Source organism: Oncorhynchus tshawytscha, linkage group LG30, assembly GCF_018296145.1.
Source record: "Oncorhynchus tshawytscha isolate Ot180627B linkage group LG30, Otsh_v2.0, whole genome shotgun sequence".
Taxonomy (NCBI): domain Eukaryota; kingdom Metazoa; phylum Chordata; class Actinopteri; order Salmoniformes; family Salmonidae; genus Oncorhynchus; species Oncorhynchus tshawytscha.
The window spans coordinates 40,610,682-40,627,893 of record NC_056458.1 but is presented as its reverse complement, the minus strand read 5'-3'; the positions used below and the strand labels follow the sequence as shown (position 1 = coordinate 40,627,893).

Here is a 17,212-nt window from a genome sequence, read left to right as displayed (position 1 = left end):
CCTTCTTCCTCCAAACACGGCGAGTGGAGTTTAGACCAAAAAGCTCTATTTTTGTCTCATCAGACCACATGACCTTCACCCATTCCTCCTCTGGATCATCCAGATGGTCATTGGCAAACTTCAGATGGGCCTGGACATGCACTGGCTTGAGCAGGGGGATCTTGCGTGCGCTGCAGGATTTTAATCCATGGCGGCGTAGTGTGTTACTAATGGTTTTCTTTGAGACTGTGGTCCCAGCTCTCTTCAGGTCATTGACCAGGTCCTGCCATGTAGTTCTGGGCTGAGCCCTCACCTTCCTCATGATCATTGATGCCCCACGAGTTGAGATCTTGCATAGAGCCCCAGACCGAGGGTGATTGACCGTCATCTTGAACTTCTTCCATTTTCTAATAATTGCGCCAACAGTTGTTGCCTTCTCACCAAGCTGCTTGCCTATTGTCCTGTAGCCCATCCCAGCCTTGTGCAGGTCTACAATTGTATCCCTGATGTCCTTACACAGCTCTCTGGTCTTGGCCATTGTGGAGAGGTTGGAGTCTGTTTGAGTGTGTGGACATGTGTCTTTTATACAGGTAACGAGTTCAAACAGGTGCAGTTAATACAGGTAATGAGTGTAGAACAGGAGGGCTTCTTAAAGAAAATCGAACAGGTCTCCGAGAGCCGGAATTGTGATTTTCAGTTTTTTTGTTTTAGATTCCGTCTCTCACAGTTGAAGTGTCCCTATGATAAAAAAAAAAGACATTTACATGCCAGCAGCATACCACCCTGCATACCACTGCTGGCTTGCTTCTGAAGCTAAGCAGGGTTGGTCCTGGTCAGTTCCTGGATGGGAGACCAGATGCTGCTGGAAGTGGTGTTGGAGGGCCAGTTGGAGGCACTTTTTCCTCTGGTCTATAACAATATCCCAATGCCCCAGGGCAGTGATTAGGGACATTGCCCTGTGTCGGGTGCCGTCTTTTGGATGGGACGTTAAATGGGTGTCCTGACTCTCTGAGGTCATTAAAGATCCCATGTCACTTATCGTAAGAGTAGGGGTGTCAACCCCGGTGTCCTGGCTAAATTCCCAATCTGGCCCTCAAACCATCACAGTCACTTAATAATCCCCAGTTTACAATTGGCTCATTCATCCCCCTCCTCTCCCCTGTAACTATTCCCCAGGTCATTGCTGCAAATGAGAATGTGTTCTCAGTCAACTTACCTGGTAAAATAACGAATAAATAAATAAACATGCCTTGTAAGTACGAAACACTGCCGATTTTGCAGGTTATCAAATACTTGTTCTCCCCACTGTATTTCTCATCTGATAAGACAATTGGAGAGTATTTGACAATTTCCCACCTATGTTGTTTTGCATAATATCCATTGAGTGCGGTTTTGCCTGGGCCTAATTCCAAGATCCCAGAAGCCTGCAGTCCACGGTAGATCCTTCATCTGGCTCTCATCAGGGAAGAATGGGACAGCATAAAACCCATTGACGTTACCTGTGGTTCTGAATATTTTCCATTGACCTAATTGTGGTTGATACGGAAGGGGTGGGTGGTGTGTATGAGACCGTAGTGACAGGATAATGGGCAGTGTTCAGACTAGGAGACTCTGGGTCAAAAGAGACTCCTTCCTTACCGAGCCTAGCTGTAGGTCAGATTGTCTAGCGTGAATGTTGGTAGACGGATTGAGGTTACATACCAAGCTTTTCATTATGGCTTTTTTGTAAGTACTATATTGACATACACTGCCTTAAATGCATGATGTGTAAAAGATTGTATGTTTTACTCCCTCCCTCCCGCCCTCCTTCTTTTGTGCTTACAGTACCAAAGGATGGATTGAAGAGCCAGGCTGTGTTTGATGAGATCCGCATGACCTACATCAAGGAGCTGGGGAAGGCCATCGTCAAGCGGGAAGAGAACTCCAGCCAGAACTGGCAGAGGTTCTATCAACTTACTAAGCTATTGGACTCCATGCAAGAGGTGAGACTGAGGCTGAACCCAGCCTGCTCACACAACACCATTCAGCAACACATGCCACTGTTTTCCAGGGACTTATGGAACCCAGGACTTCCTGGTAAACAATGGCAAGTGTTACTGCTTGGCCTATCCTGCCTAAATAAATACAATGAAATGAAAGAGTATCCCCATCCACAACACACACACACACATATTACATCTTCTACTTGTCATCATACCAACACATCAACCTGTTACAGAGTTCCAGTATGCATGATGAGCAGTTGAGACTGCACTGTTGTTGTTCTATGTGTATTTGTCAACCTCTTGAGTTAGAAGAGCTCATTAGAATGTGTCACAAGCTTCTTTTTCCAGCTATGCTATCAATGTGAAAGATGGCTTGACACTGCACTGTACCAAACAGTAGCTAAGCACCCTTGCATGTTGCTCTGTTGTTGCCAATCTGCGCCTAGTGAAAGACCGCTAAAAAATACCCTGTTGTTTCCACAGATGGTGGGGGGCCTCCTGCAGATCTGTTTCTACACATTTGTGAATAAATCCCTGAGCGTGGAGTTCCCGGAGATGCTGGCTGAGATCATCAGCAACCAGTTACCGAAATTCAAAGATGGGAGCGTCAAGCCACTTCTGTTTCATGCCTTAAACCATGACACAATGCCTTAAAACCCCAGCCTCCCCTGCCTTCCATGCTCTCGCCCGCCCGCCAGCCAGCCAGACCCGCCTATTTTCCCTGCAGATGGCCCAGGACCCCCACCAGTACGGATTAATGTAGAGAGAGCATGCTCCTGAATCGGTTTCCAGAGGACTCCGGTGGAGAAATAGAACTTGCAAAGGAGAATAACACAGTGACCGAGCGACAGGTCACAACCTAGACTGACCCTTCTGAATCAAACAAAAACTGTTCTGGAGTCGTGTTTAGACCGTGAATCACTTCATAACAGTAGATTATTGTGAGATTGGAGGAATCAAATTTTACCAACGAAAAGAGATTCATATTTTGAATTGATTTTATGCATGCACACACCGGCTCTTTTTTCTTTTTTTACACAAGATTATCAGAAAAGGGAAAACGTGCCTTTTTTTGGTTTAGCTTTGCAGACTGTCTATAGCTATTCTTCTCAAACTGTCAAAAGCAAGTATTTTGCATAGGAATCTAATATAAACACTTTTGTATGCATTTCTATCTGTTAATCACAATGGTAGTTTCTGTTCTCTTAACAGCCATGTTTATTTTGTCAAGTGGGCCTCTTAATGATCCCCAGAAGGGAACTAGCGAGAGGGAGCTCCTTACGTAAGGTAATGAAATCTAACATTTATGTCCAATTTCATTCTCCGCAACCTTTCGGTAGTTGTTATACTCAAAAGCATCAATAATGCTTTGTGGTATTAATTATTCATAAGGAGAATTTGGTTCCTGCCCATGTCTGGGCTTATGTCACATACAGAATGTCATAATTCAACAGTGGTAAAAAAGATTCACATTTGTTATAGGTGAAACATCAGTTCAACCTTTACAGTACCAGGCAAAAGTTGACACACTTAGTCAGTCCAGGGTTTTTCTTTATTTTTACTATTTTCTACAAAAAAATAATAGACCAGTGAAAATCAGGTTGAGAGAATGTCAAGAGTGAGCAAAGCTGTCATCCAGGCAAAGTGTGGCTACTTTGAGGAATCTCAAATATAAAATATATATATTTTTGGTTACTACAGGGAGATGGGAAGGGAGTTTGCAGCAGTGGCTAATGATTGTCTGTGAGTGAGAGAGTGAGCAAAAAGGACAGAAAGTAATGACCTGAACAAGTTTGTTCATATGATATGAAAACGGATGTATTTATTTCAAAGTTGTCAAACCCTATTTCTTATGATGCGTGAAGCTGAGTCACTATTCTCTGGGAGTTTTAAATTCTGTAAAATGTCACAAGCTCTTCAGTTTGGCCCCTTTTTCCACCACCTGTATGTATTATACTAGTGCCAAACCAGAACTGTGTCATTGTTTTGCTGTCCAAGCATTATTATTCTATGCTTCAGGGTGCTCATTTTATAAAAAATATTATTGGGTAAAAAATAATAAGTACACCAGCTAAACGAGGAATACAAGTATTGATTGTTGTTCACTAGATCATGTAAATGTTTTCAAGCCATTTTGTATACTTGTACTCTGAGACTCTTGAACTTGCAATGGTGTTTTGTAATGCTATCAAAGTATGGTGACCTGCACATTTCCCTGTGAAAAGGAAGTTCGCCGTCCCCGCTAGAAGTCATTCTCTCTCTCTTGAGGTAATCGCCACACACCAGCTTATGCCATGTAAAAGCCCAAAGTAAAATGGCTTTTGGAGTGCAAGTGCAGAATCATTGCTATAAGGCTTTCTACTTGGCCTTATTCTAACTTCTAAGCTCCTTCTTCGTAATCATTATGCCAGGATTGTTAACAATGGCAGCCATGTGGTCTAACTACCTCATGTAGTCATCCTTTCAGTCAGACTGCTGGAATGACCACGTGAGATGGATCCCCTGGTGATTGCTCTCTGCACGTGTTTTGGGGGGGGAGATTGACATATTTTGGTTTACTTTCACGTAGTGTTAGAGGACTGTCTCTGTTCTGGTCTTCGATTGGTCAAACCAGCTTGATCATATCCTAATGATCACTGTATTGCCGTAGATGTACGTACATATAGGGTAACATCCCCTGAAGTTTTGATTAATACATGTTTCATGACAACTTTTGACAGAATACCTGTATATTCCTATACACATGTTTTTTTTTTTCGTTTTCTTTTTCAAACAAGTTTCACTTAAGGCCTTGCGAAAGGGAGACAGAGAGCCATATACAAATGTGGGTTTAAATTCAGGAAAACTTAACTGTCAATGCTTTTGAAAATTGATTTCTTTTAAAACTATTTTCAGTAATTTTGAATATCAGTTTGATCCTCTTTGATATGAATAATTTTACTGTCTTTTTGTGCATTTGATGAGTAAGACAGTAATTGTTTTATTTTTCTGTTGGTTTGTGTTTGACAAAGATAAATGTATTGCATATGTACTTAGAAAGTGTTAATATGTTGTCTGACTAAAATATAAATTCTATAAATCAATGGGAAAGATTATATGAAAGACCACTTTGTTTTAGAAAATGTGGGTTTTGGGAGGGATGAAGGACTGGAGTATATTTTGTATAGTGCAACAGAGTTGCCAAAGCAGAGAGATCAGAAGTATTCAAGCAGCCAGTTACATTTACAGTAGCACTTATTATCCAATTATAGTACCTATTTTTAAATATATTTTGTAATGGTCTAGGCTTTGGTCTCTTGTATATTGCTGTGAGGATTAACCAGTCATTTAAAAATAGATTTAAAAAAAGGTATTTGTGTGAAAGTAATCTACCAGAGAATTTGCACTACCACGTTTCATAATGAATAGGAAAGGAGGTAGGTCTGTACTCAAGTCTTTGCAGTGAAAGAAAATAAATTGTAGTTTTTCACTGCAAACACTAAATATTGACCTGCCTCATTTCAGATTGATTTGTTTTGGTCTACGAACCACAAAACGGCCTACAAGAATCTACAAATATATGTTAATTCACTACCTCATCTCAACCTCATACTGGTTGAGAGAGTATTTTCTGTATAAAATACATGCAAATAGTATCTTTAAAGATTGAGGGCAGATCATATTTCACTGGTATATGGCTTTCATTAAAGTCTGTTCTGTTTGTATTTCAGTTCTGTACATGTAATCCAAATGTAAAGAATATATACATTGTCTATTTGTTTACAAAATAGTTTGTATTACCGCTGTCAATGTCAATATTTTCACCAATTTGATTAAATGTTGGACTAAAATGTCTGTAGTTCTGGTTGCTCTAGTTTCACTTCACGACCTCCTAGATGATTATCAAATGTTTCTCCAGATAAACCTGTTCATAAAATAAAAGGTTGCTCAATCATTTCTCAAGTCATTTCTTAGGCCTCCAAATTTGTCTTGATGAATGACACATTTTTCTTAACTCTGTTTGTTGGATGACATCAGACATAAAAGTTAACAGGAACTTCAAAGGAAATTACAATTTCCATATCACTGTGGTATAAAATGTTTTGAATCCATCAAACTTTCTGGAGCTGGGAACCTGTTCACCAACTGAGGAAATATTTGAGAAATGACCGTAAGTCTATTCCGTGTTCAACTTCTAAAGGGCTTACGTTGCTAACATAGCTGGTTTGAAGTCACTGTGAGGTCATGGATAGGAGTTATCTGGAGCATGATAACGGATTATAAACCGGGTAGTTTGAGATCTGGATGCTGATTGGCTAAAAACAGTGGTGAAATCAGACAATATACCACAGTATGATGCAAAATGTTTTGTTTACTGTTCTACTAATTACCTTGGCAACCAGTTTCTAATACCAATAAGGCACCTCAGGGGTTTGTGGTACAGTATATGGCCAACATACTGTACCACAGCTAAGGCATGTATGAAGGCACTCCCAAGTTGCGCAGACAAAACACGCAGACACTCGGCCCTCTGCGGAATGAGATGGAATTCCCTTTATTTTGAATATGTTTTTTCATATCAAAAATTGTTATATTAGGGTTGTCTACTCAGAACCAGTAGCGGTGCGTGGGTAAAATCACTGCGGATGTGATATACCACACCTTTGTTTCATCACAAAATAGGAGAGCAACCTCAGTCCAGTAACAGAGTTACATGACTTACAGCATGGTCAAGCAAGTTAATGTTTCTGACATTTTCGGACCACTAAACAACTATTGATTTAGAACCATGGAGTTACCACAAGTCGCAAAGAAAACAGGATCTGCCTCCACTATAAAGACACTATTTCAATTTCAATGTCATTAAATCACCTCTGCTTAGAGGTGACATATAGTGACAACTAAATAATACCAAAAACAATTTGGTTCAATGTAAACGAAACATGATGTGGCTGTCCATGGTTCTGATTCCTCTGTGTTTGTGCAAGTAGAAAAACATGTTGACTCACCCTACTTGTAGAGAAACGCCAATGCCATCCTCTCTTCCAAGTTGACGAAACGGTCTGTCACTCTGTCATACAGTACACGTTTTAATATCTTGTCCTAGGGTACCTGGCTAAAATTCTTGTTCGCCTAACTTCCTTTCATGGACGTTAGCTTGTTAACATTAGCATTCTACATCTAGCTACATATTCAACTTCCATCCTCTCAGGCCAGAGGCACAATGTGTGAATTAATGGTTGGATCAGAATAGTCGTTATAATCATTGGCCAGTATGGAGAATTAAGGAAAACCACAAGTCTAAATCCCTATTTCCATCCATGGCTAATTTGGGAAAGGGACAATTTGGCTAGCTGGCCATCGGAGGACAACTCAACGAGATGCAACAATTCAATTTTTTCTGTCACTGACGTATGCTCTCGATGGGATTTGATAGAGGCCAAATTAAAGCTGGCTTCTCTTGACACTTTTTTTGGTGCACCAGGACCATACACAGTTGAGCTTGTTCGGTTTAGCTCAAAGCTATGGGCGGCAAAAATGTCATACTCGTTTGGACCAGACAGCATCAGATAAATGGCCTACATGTAGAGAGACACAGGGGAGCTGTTTCACTCGCTCGGATGCTTTCTCCTGTGAGATACATTCAGCCTCTTGTAAACTGAAGGAAAATTATGAAACAGAGACGAAAGATAAATTATTTTAAAAAATCATAATCTTGGAAAGAAATTTGGGGTTCCCTTGGCATCCATTACGACATGCCAGTGCTCAGAATAGGTCTATAAAATCCAAGGCATTGAGACATTTATTTTTACCTTTATTTAACTCGGCAAGTCAGTTAAGAACAAATTCTTATTTTCAATGACGGCCTAGGAACAGTGGGTTAACTGCCTGTTCAGGGGCAACCTTCCGGTTACTAGTCCAACGCTCTAACCACCTAGGCTACCCTGCCGCATGAAGAAACTAGGACAGATCTGCGAGTTCAATGTTGGTCTTTAATAGATTATCTTCTATACAACCTTGTTCATGATTCATTTGATCAAAAAGAATATTCAGGCTCCCAATGGACAGGAAATCAATGACACAAAAAATGTAGCAACTAAGATGCTAAAAAACAAATCAGTTAATATGCTACAATACAAAATGTGATACTTAGAAAATGATACCTTATCAAATGTATTTACAATGTTAATACACTCTAAAAGAATACAGTTCAGATCTCAGCTTTGAAAATGTATATAAATAACAAAAGTGGTCTAGTTTCACATTAAAACATTTTTTGCACTCTACCTGTTAAGAAGAAAAAAAATCAGTTAATGAAAACAGTTCAGTTAACTTTCTAGGTTTTTTGAGACAATTTCACCCAGTAGTTCCATATTTTTTAATAAAAAAAGCTATTAAATGTGTGTAACCGGGAGTTAATATATGCTCCCACCGCTGTACTGTTTGGTACAACAGCAGCTGTTGTACCAATTTTGTCTAGGGGAATACCGGGTTGCATTTATAGCGATACTTGCTGAAAAATACCCCCCTATCATTTAGAGATGAAAGCCCCCCACACAGTCAACTCCATTCATTGTGACATTTGACATTTTAGCAGACGCTCCAGAGTGATTAGGGTTAAGTGCCTTGCTCAAGGGCACAACAGACTTTTCATCTAGTCAGATTGTGGATTCAAACCAACGACCATTGGGTTACTGGGCCAACGCTCTTAACCGCTAGGTTACCAGCCGCCCTGTTCCTACAGACAGTACACAGGAAGAGAAGTTGGACAGCAGTCCAAACCTCAGACCAATTACTTTTTTCCCACCCCAAAATGGAAACATATTCCTAAGTTCCAACAACTGATGATAGAAGATACTAAAAGCAGTGGCAGTGCAATTCAATGAACTAAGGACTGTCTGAACAGGGGAATGAGCTTTTGTAGCAACAATGCAAAACACACACACACACACACACACAGAGTCTGCTGCTGAATTCCAGATTCATGACCATGCACAGCAGGGAGCACTCTGTGCTCCAGACTTCCAATAAGCTGCAGGGAAACAGTGCAGCTGCGTGGTCTCTCCAGTTCAGTCCTGATCCAGGACTACACAAACTCCACATAGTTCTCCGGTATCAGGCCCGTCCTGCCGTCCAGGGTGCCTTCCAGCCAGCCTGGCTCCCTGGAGGAATGAACTGAGGGATGAGAGACAGATGCACATAGCTGAGCTGTTCTCAACCGTTGACCGCCTCTCATGTTATCCAACAGAACATTAGATATTCCTCATTTGAAAGCAGAGACCAATATGGTGAGTAGCTACTGACAGCCGGGACAGTGGCACTCTGGTGGTTATGGGAAGAATCAGAGGGGGGTGACACACACCGCTGCATACTTCTTGAGAAGGCGGTATAAGATGAACAAGACCCCAGTGTGCAACTGTGACCCCGAGCAGCATTGATGACCCCTAGCAGCATTGATGACTGCTAGCAGCATTGGTGACCCCTAGCAGCATTGATGACCCCTAGCAGCATTGATGACCCCTAGCAGCATTGATGACCCCTAGCAGCATTGATGACCCCTAGCAGCATTGATGACCCCTAGCAGCATTGGTGACCCCTAGCAGCATTGATGACCCTAGCAGCATTGATGACCCTAGCAGCATTGATGACCCTAGCAGCATTGATGACCCCTAGCAGCATTGATGACTGCTAGCAGCATTGATGACTGCTAGCAGCATTGATGACCGCTAGCAGCATTGATGACCCCTCGCAGCATTGATGACTGCTAGCAGCATTGATGACCGCTAGCAGCATTGATGACCCCTAGCAGCATTGATTCCCCAAGCCACAATGAAAACATGAAGCGCCATTACAGGCTGGCTGTAGATACAATTTACATAAGGGGTCATTGCAATTACATACATTATTGTAAATGTATCAGTCCATAGGTCTGTTTTCTATATTTTTAAAACAAAAAACCTATAAACAAAATATAGGCACTGAGAAACGACAGGTTACTCAGAGTTGACAGGTTAGTCAGAGAGTTGACAGGTTAGAGAGTTGACAGGTTAGTCAGAGAGTTGACAGGTTGCTCAGAGAGTTGACAGGTTGCTCAGAGAGTTGACAGGTTACTCAGAGTTGACAGGTTACTCAGAGAGTTGACAGGTTATTCAGAGAGTTGACAGGTAATTCAGAGAGTTGACAGGTTATTCAGAGAGTTGAGAAGAGAACTTCTGCACATAAATGAGTGTGAAAACTCACTTGTTCTATTCAATCCGTATTGCGGAAGTTAAGCGTTACAGCAATCTAATTTAAGGCAATCAAATTTCACAGTAAACACTGCATATGTCCGTCCAATCGGAAATGACCTTTACATTTCTATCACGCAATCAGCTTTCCAGACTGAATAAAGCCCCTAGTCTTGTTTTGGTAGCTAGGAACTGTAGCTGGGAACTGTAGCTAGGAACTGTAGCTGGGAACTGTAGCTGGGAACTGTAGATGGGAACTGTAGATGGGAACTGTAGCTAGGAACTGCAGCTAAGAACTGTAGCTGGGAACTGTAGCTGGGAACTGTAGCTGGGAACTGTAGCTGGGAACTGTAGCTGGGAACTGTAGATGGGGACTGTAGCTGGGAACTGTAGCTGGGAACTGTAGCTGGGAACTGTAGCTGGGAACTGTAGCTGGGAACTGTAGCTGGGAACTGTAGCTAGGAACTGTAGCTGGGAACTGTAGCTGGGAACTGTAGATGGGAACTGTAGATGGGAACTGTAGATGGGAACTGTAGATGGGAACTGTAGCTGGGAACTGTAGCTGGGAACTGTAGATGGGAACTGTAGCTGGGAACTGTAGATGGGAACTGTAGATGGGACCTGTAGCTAGGAACTGTAGCTGGGAACTGTAGATGGGAACTGTAGCTGGGAACTGTAGCTGGGAACTGTAGCTGGGAACTGTAGCTGGGAACTGTAGCTGGGAACTGTATCTGTGAACTGTAGATGGGAAAGCTTAGGGAAACATTTCCTAGAGCACTATGGACCCTAGGGTGTTCCTCAAATGACATCCTATCCCATACAGAGTGCACTACTTTTCACCAGGGCCCTATTCCCTATATAGTGCACTACTTTTGACGAGGGCCTTATTCCCTATATAGTGCACTACTTTTGACGAGGGCCCTATTCCCTATATAGCTCACTAATTTTGACCAGGGCCCTATTCCCTATATAGTGCGCTACTTTAGACCAGGACCTCATACAATAATTGTTCTTCTTTCTTCCTGTACCTGAGCAACCTGTGTGGCTGATTCGCACGCTGCTAATCTCTGCTTTTCCCAGATCATCAGACCCTTGACCCAACCAGACATGCACTATAACCCTTCTGCTTCTAAGACAGGCTACACTGGGTTTGGACATTCACACAGTGTATTTCATAAAAACTTAATAACAGTTTTAATCTATAACCCAACTGGCTCAAATGGCTGCTCTGCCTACAGTAAATGTCACCCTGGTTCGTGAAGCATTACAGCGTTACAGATTCCGGGAGTTTCCGATTGAGCGGACATATGCAGTGTTTACTGTGAATGCAGTCTCTGATAAAGGTAGAAAATTGGCTTTACATTTCAAACACACTGTAAAACTGAACTTCCTCCATGCGGAATGAATAGAGCCATTAGTTATCATTTTAAACAATATGAAAGTGGTTTTCATTAGGGCAGAGAAAAACGGCTTTAACTAAAACAGAGATAGGATTTGGGGCTTTATTCAATCAGCATTGCGGAAGTTCAGCTCAACAGCATGATTGAAATTGAAAGGTGATGTTTCTTGCTTTAACGGAGACTGCTTTCACGGTAAACGCTGCATAAATCGGCACAATCAGAGATGACCTCTTCCATTTTTATTCTATCGCGTAATCTGTAACGCTGAATAGAGCCCTTAGTGTTAAGAGTGGTGAGGTTTCGGGGTGATTAAGATAAAGTAACAGTAGGGACCTGGCCCCTGGAGACTTGGCTAGGATCAGGTTCCTCCCTGGAGGAGAGAAGAGGTGAGGCAGCCTGGCCCTCCTCCCTGCTCCTTCTGCTCTCTCCTCCTCCTCCTCCTCCTCAACCACACACTGGTACCAGGGAGGACGATGAGGGCAGAGAGGGAGGTCATAGAAAACCCCTGGCTAATTTCTCATATGACCAGTATATCATGTATTCAGAAAATATTCAGACCCCTTGACTTTTTCCACATTTTCTTACGTTACAGCCTTATTCTAAAATTAATTAAATAAAACATGTTCCTCATCAATCTACACACAATACCCCATAATGACAAAGTAAAACAGAAATACTATAAATAGGATTGAGGGAAAGATGAAAGGAGCAAAGTACAGAGATCCTTGATGGAAACCTGCACCAGAGCGCTCAGGACCTCAGCCTGAGGTGAAGGTTCACCTTCCAACAGGACAACGACCCTAAGCACACAGCCAAGACAATGCAGGGGTGGCTTCGGGACAAGTCTCTGAATGTCCTTGATTGGCCCAGCCAGAGCTTGGACTTGTACTCGGTCTAACATCCCTGTAAACACCTGAGAATAGCTGTGTTGCCACGCTCCCCATTCAACCTGACAGCGCTTGAGAGGATCCGCAGAGAAGAACGGGAGAAACTCCCCAAATACAGGTGTGCCAAGCTTGTAGCGTCATACCCAAGAAGACTCAAGGCTGTAATTGCTGCCAAATATGTTTCAATAAAGTACTGATAAAGGGTCTGAATACTTACAGTATGTAAATGTGATATTTCAGTGTTTTATTTTGAATAAATTAGCAAAAAATACAAATAAAACAGTTTTGCTTTGTCATTATGGGATATTGTGTGTAGATTGATGAGGGGAAAAAACTATTTAATTATTTTAAGAATAAGGCTGTAACGTAACAAAATGTGGAAAAAGTCAAGAGGTCTGAATACTTTCTGAATGCACTGTATTGTTTTATAATAATAATAGGTCTACCATCCCACATTTTCCCTCTGCACGGTATCTGTGAGGATTTGACAGGTGCAACCAATCTGGTAGTAGCTCCACCTTGCTCTCTGATGGGCTAGCTGGAAGTCTCACCATATTGTTTATACCAAGCAAATCCGTTCAGATATTCACAAATGCATAGGGCGTAGGGTTTAGGGGTCCATTTGGGATTGGGGCACGGTTATTTAAGAGTCACAGTGGTCCATACTCACCATTTTCAAAGGTGGTCCCTGCGATGAATGAAAGCTCAGAGTGGTGCTCGGCTTTGCAGGCGTAGAGGGCCCTAGCCTGCCTGCCTGGGACGCTACAGAGGGGGAGGGAAAATAACATGTTATAATCCAACTCACTCGGATACCACATTGGGCACTTTGAGTGTCCCACCACTCCTAACTGTCGGGAGCAATGACAGGTGAAGCTCCAACTGTACCAGAGTGTCTTATAACATCATCGCTCCCATATGGAAAGTCTCTGTGTGCCTATAATTCACTTTTCCCTAATAGTCATCAACTGTATAAATACATTTATATAGTTTGACAAGGAAGTTTTTATTTTTATCCTTTATTTAACTAGGCAAGTCAGTTAACAACAAATTCTTATTTACAATGACAGCCTCGGAACAGTGGGTTAACTGCCTTGTTCAGGGGCAGAACAACAGATTTTTACCTTGTCAGCTCAGGGATTTGATCTAGCAACCTTTCAGTCACTGGCCCAACACTCTAACCACTAGGCTACCTGCCACCCAAGGTAGCCATCTTGCTTTACAAGAAGTGTGTCCTTGTAAAGCAAAAAGCAGCAACGAATATGCTATACTTCCGACAGATATTTACACAGCTCCCCAAAAAAGGCCCATTGTTATTCTGAACCTGTCTAAACCTGACTCAAGGTATTTATAATCTGGAGTATATCTGTCTATATCTGTCTAGACCTGACTCAAGGTATTTTTATTATGGAGTTTATCTGAATTACCTGCCTACATGCATAACCATTTTTGGAAGTCTGATAGACTGGCTGTATCCTGAATCAACCAAAGATGAGCCTGTGATCCACCTTACTTATAACTTTTCACACGACTGAGCCAAGCTGAGCTGAGCTGTACTGTGCTGGCCTGGTTACACGTCTGCCGTTGTTTCTGGGAAGGAATAAATGAACCTGAGCTAGTATAGTGCAATTCAAATTGGCGCGATAGTGTGAACAGGGTAAGCCTCTCAGGGTGATCAGGAACTATCTGTCAGTGATCATACACGGTGGTGGGGGTGGGGCAGAGGGGGTGCAGCAGTGAGGCGGAGCTAAGCTCCAGAACTGGCATCGTGAGTAGAAGGTGCAACCGAAGATGGCGTGTTGGGAGGACGTGGTGACAGACCTGATGGGGGAGGAGTCACTGGAGGTGGAGGAAGCTGGCTGGGGGCTGGAGGGTGCGGAGAACATCGGCCAGGAGGGGGAACGTGGTGAGGTGGGGCTGGGTGAGGCTGGGCTGAGAGACACACATACACAACATCCACGGTGACTAGACTGTCAGCGACTACATGGAGTGGCTATACTATATCCAGTATCTAGTGAGACAACCCGTACAGGCTGCATACAGGCATCAGCTGGAACTAAGCATTAGCTGGAACTAAACATCAGCTAAAACTAAGCATCAACTAGAACTAAGCATCAGCTGGAACTAAGCATCAACTGGAACTAAGCATCAGCTGGAACTAAGCATCAGCTGGAACGAAGCATCAACTGGAACTAAGCATCAGCTGGAACTAAGCATCAACTGGAACTAAGCATCAGCTGGAACTAAGCATCAGCTGGAACTAAGCATCAACTGGAACTAAGCATCAGCTGGAACTCAGCATCAGCTGGAACTCAGCATCAGCTGGAACTAAGCATCAGCTGGAACGAAGCATCAACTGGAACTAAGTATCAGCTGGAACGAAGCATCAACTGGAACGAAGCATCAACTGGAACGAAGCATCAGCTGGAACTAAGCATCAGCTGGAACTAAGCATCAGCTAGAACTAAGCATCAACTGGAACTAAGCATCAGCTGGAACTAAGCATCAGCTAGAACTAAGCATCAACTGGAACTAAGCATCAGCTGGAACTAAGCATCAGCTGGAACTAAGTATCAGCTGGAACTTGGTTGTTCTTTGTTTCAGACGCAAGTAAACAATGGTAATTCCCATTAGACTAGAGTTGTCATAGTTTGATGACATCTGCGATATAATATATCTGATTGTGAACAAAGATCAGGGTGCATTTTAATTATAGCTCAGTACGTATTGAGTTGGAACTGGTAAGAACGCTAGGTGATTTGTTATTGTGATGGCACAGACACATCTTGACTGAATTATCTTGTTATTTGTGATAGATTCGGGTCATTGGTTAGTGACGAAAGGGTGCGAAGAACACGTCCATACCTCGTTGGGATACTGGTGCGGCTCTTTGGGTTCAGCCTGGAATCACAATGGAGGAGTGAGTTAGTCATGCTGCTTCACATTACACTGTAGTGAAGAGGTTATTAATGAGGCATGCTGATGCCTACGGTATATTTAATCATGCATAGGGTCACTGTGCCGCTATGTGCAGTTACTTTTAGAAACAGCCATTAGTGACAATAGTGCAATCCATGAATAATACTTTCCACATAGCTAGCTCTGCCTGTTGTAACAACCTCCCACAAACTGACTGACCCAATCTGCCACACATGAAATACCCCAAGGTGTTCAGATAAATATTTGGTCCTTTTTTTAAGGTTTTAAACCAATTTTATAATCTACATCAGATTACACCTCTACCTTTGTTTGTCTACCATTTTTAATTCAAAGCAAATGCATCTTGTTCTTTCAACACCGCGGCATATATCTCTGGCATTCCCCTGCCGAGCAGCACATCTCTGCTCCTCCTCCCAGAGCGGCACGCTTCGCCTGAGCTGGCTTAATGAAACTGATCCCACCTTTTTTTCACATCGTCCATCAATCTTGACAACATCATTCAATTACAGTGCGCCAGGCCCAGAGAGCTTTATCAGATGGGGTATCAACACTGACCAGACTAAATAAAGATTACCGTATTACGCCTAGTCTGCTACCCCCCTAGGTTACTAAACAGCATGTAGGCCAAATGTAACGCAGGATATTACTGGTCAGGGCAGGGGGCCTTGTTGCATTAATGGAGAGAACACAGGCAGGGCAAGGGGGCCTTGTTGCAATGGAGAGAACACAGGCAGGGCAAGGGGGCCTTGTTGCATTAATGGAGAGAACACAGGCAGGGCAAGGGGGCCTTGTTGCATTAATGGAGAGAACACAGGCATGGCAAGGGGGCCTTGTTGCATTAATGGAGAGGGCAAGGGGGCCTTGTTGCATTAATGGAGAGAACAACACAGGCATGGGGCAGGCAGGGCAAGGGGGCCTTGTTGCATTAATGGAGAGAACACAGGCAGGGGCAGGGGGGCCTTGTTGCATTAATGGAGGGGGCCTTGTTGCATTAATGGAGAGAACACAGGCAGGGCAGGGGGCCTTGTTGCATTAATGGAGGCAGGGCAGGGGGCCTTGTTGCATTAATGGAGAGAACACAGGCGTGGCAAGGGGGCATGGTTGCATTAATGGAGAGAACACAGGCAGGGCAAGTGAAATGTCAACACCGTTCTCCTGCAACAGCGTAATCAAATTAAGATCCTACATCTGTAGTGTTTTCCACTACGTCTCCAAGAATTCCACTTTGTAAAAGGAAAGTCACCTAAGCTGCATTATGAGTAAATCATATTTGTACTCCCAAAGCCTGTAATAACTGTATTACTCTGTCATCTGTCTGTTTATGATGTCTGAATGGCTCTTAGCATATTATTGGTGCATTTCTCAACCTTTGGAAATACTTAATGTGCCTGAGAATTCTAATTCCATCTGGTTTGTGTTCTTGTTTGCAAAGGGTCAGCTGAATTTAGTACCTCTCTCATTAGAACAATTGGCTACAGATCCGTCACTAATCCATAACTATCCTATTGCTGTCCATGTCTTGTTTTTATGACCTGCTCCCTTCACTAACCAAGGTTCTAGAATCCTGACCTGAGACAATAAATTCTACAGTTCTGCCAGTCCCCAGACGTGGATTAACCGGTCCAAGGCTACTTTCTTCTATTTACCATTCTTGAGAGAGGAGAGAGACAGCTCTACTGAGAGAGAGGAGAGAGACAGCTCTACTGAGAGAGGAGAGAGACAGCTCTACTGAGAGAGAGGAGAGAGACAGCTCTACTGAGAGAGGAGAGAGACAGCTCTACTGAGAGAGAGGAGAGAGACAGCTCTACTGAGAGAGA

The 17,212-nt window shown here is 42.9% G+C and overlaps 2 protein-coding genes across 10 annotated transcripts in view; one reads left to right on the top strand and one right to left on the bottom strand.

Annotated features, from left to right (window-relative positions):
- The window catches only part of LOC112228297 (glucocorticoid receptor), a 107,327-nt gene extending 101,429 nt beyond the window's left edge, over positions 1-5,898 (top strand). For all 5 annotated transcript variants that reach the window (XM_024393493.2, XM_024393492.2, XM_024393491.2 and 2 more), the window contains 2 exons: positions 1,804-1,961; positions 2,448-5,898. In XM_024393493.2, coding sequence (XP_024249261.1) covers positions 1,804-1,961; positions 2,448-2,618 — 329 coding nt within the window. In that variant the 3' untranslated portion in view covers positions 2,619-5,898. The remainder of the gene's footprint in view (positions 1-1,803; positions 1,962-2,447) is intronic.
- Positions 5,899-7,916: 2,018 nt separating this feature from the next.
- The window catches only part of LOC112229083 (rho GTPase-activating protein 26), a 158,631-nt gene continuing 149,335 nt past the window's right edge, over positions 7,917-17,212 (bottom strand). For 3 of the 5 annotated variants that reach the window (XM_042309079.1, XM_042309076.1, XM_042309078.1), the window contains exons 21-24: positions 15,321-15,356; positions 14,277-14,387; positions 13,129-13,220; positions 7,917-9,119 (exon numbers count right to left, since the gene is read on the bottom strand). In XM_042309079.1, the coding sequence (XP_042165013.1) occupies positions 9,031-9,119; positions 13,129-13,220; positions 14,277-14,387; positions 15,321-15,356 (328 nt within the window). In that variant the 3' untranslated portion in view covers positions 7,917-9,030. The remainder of the gene's footprint in view (positions 9,120-13,128; positions 13,221-14,276; positions 14,388-15,320; positions 15,357-17,212) is intronic. The other 2 variants (XM_042309077.1, XM_042309080.1) reach the window with 2 other exon arrangements.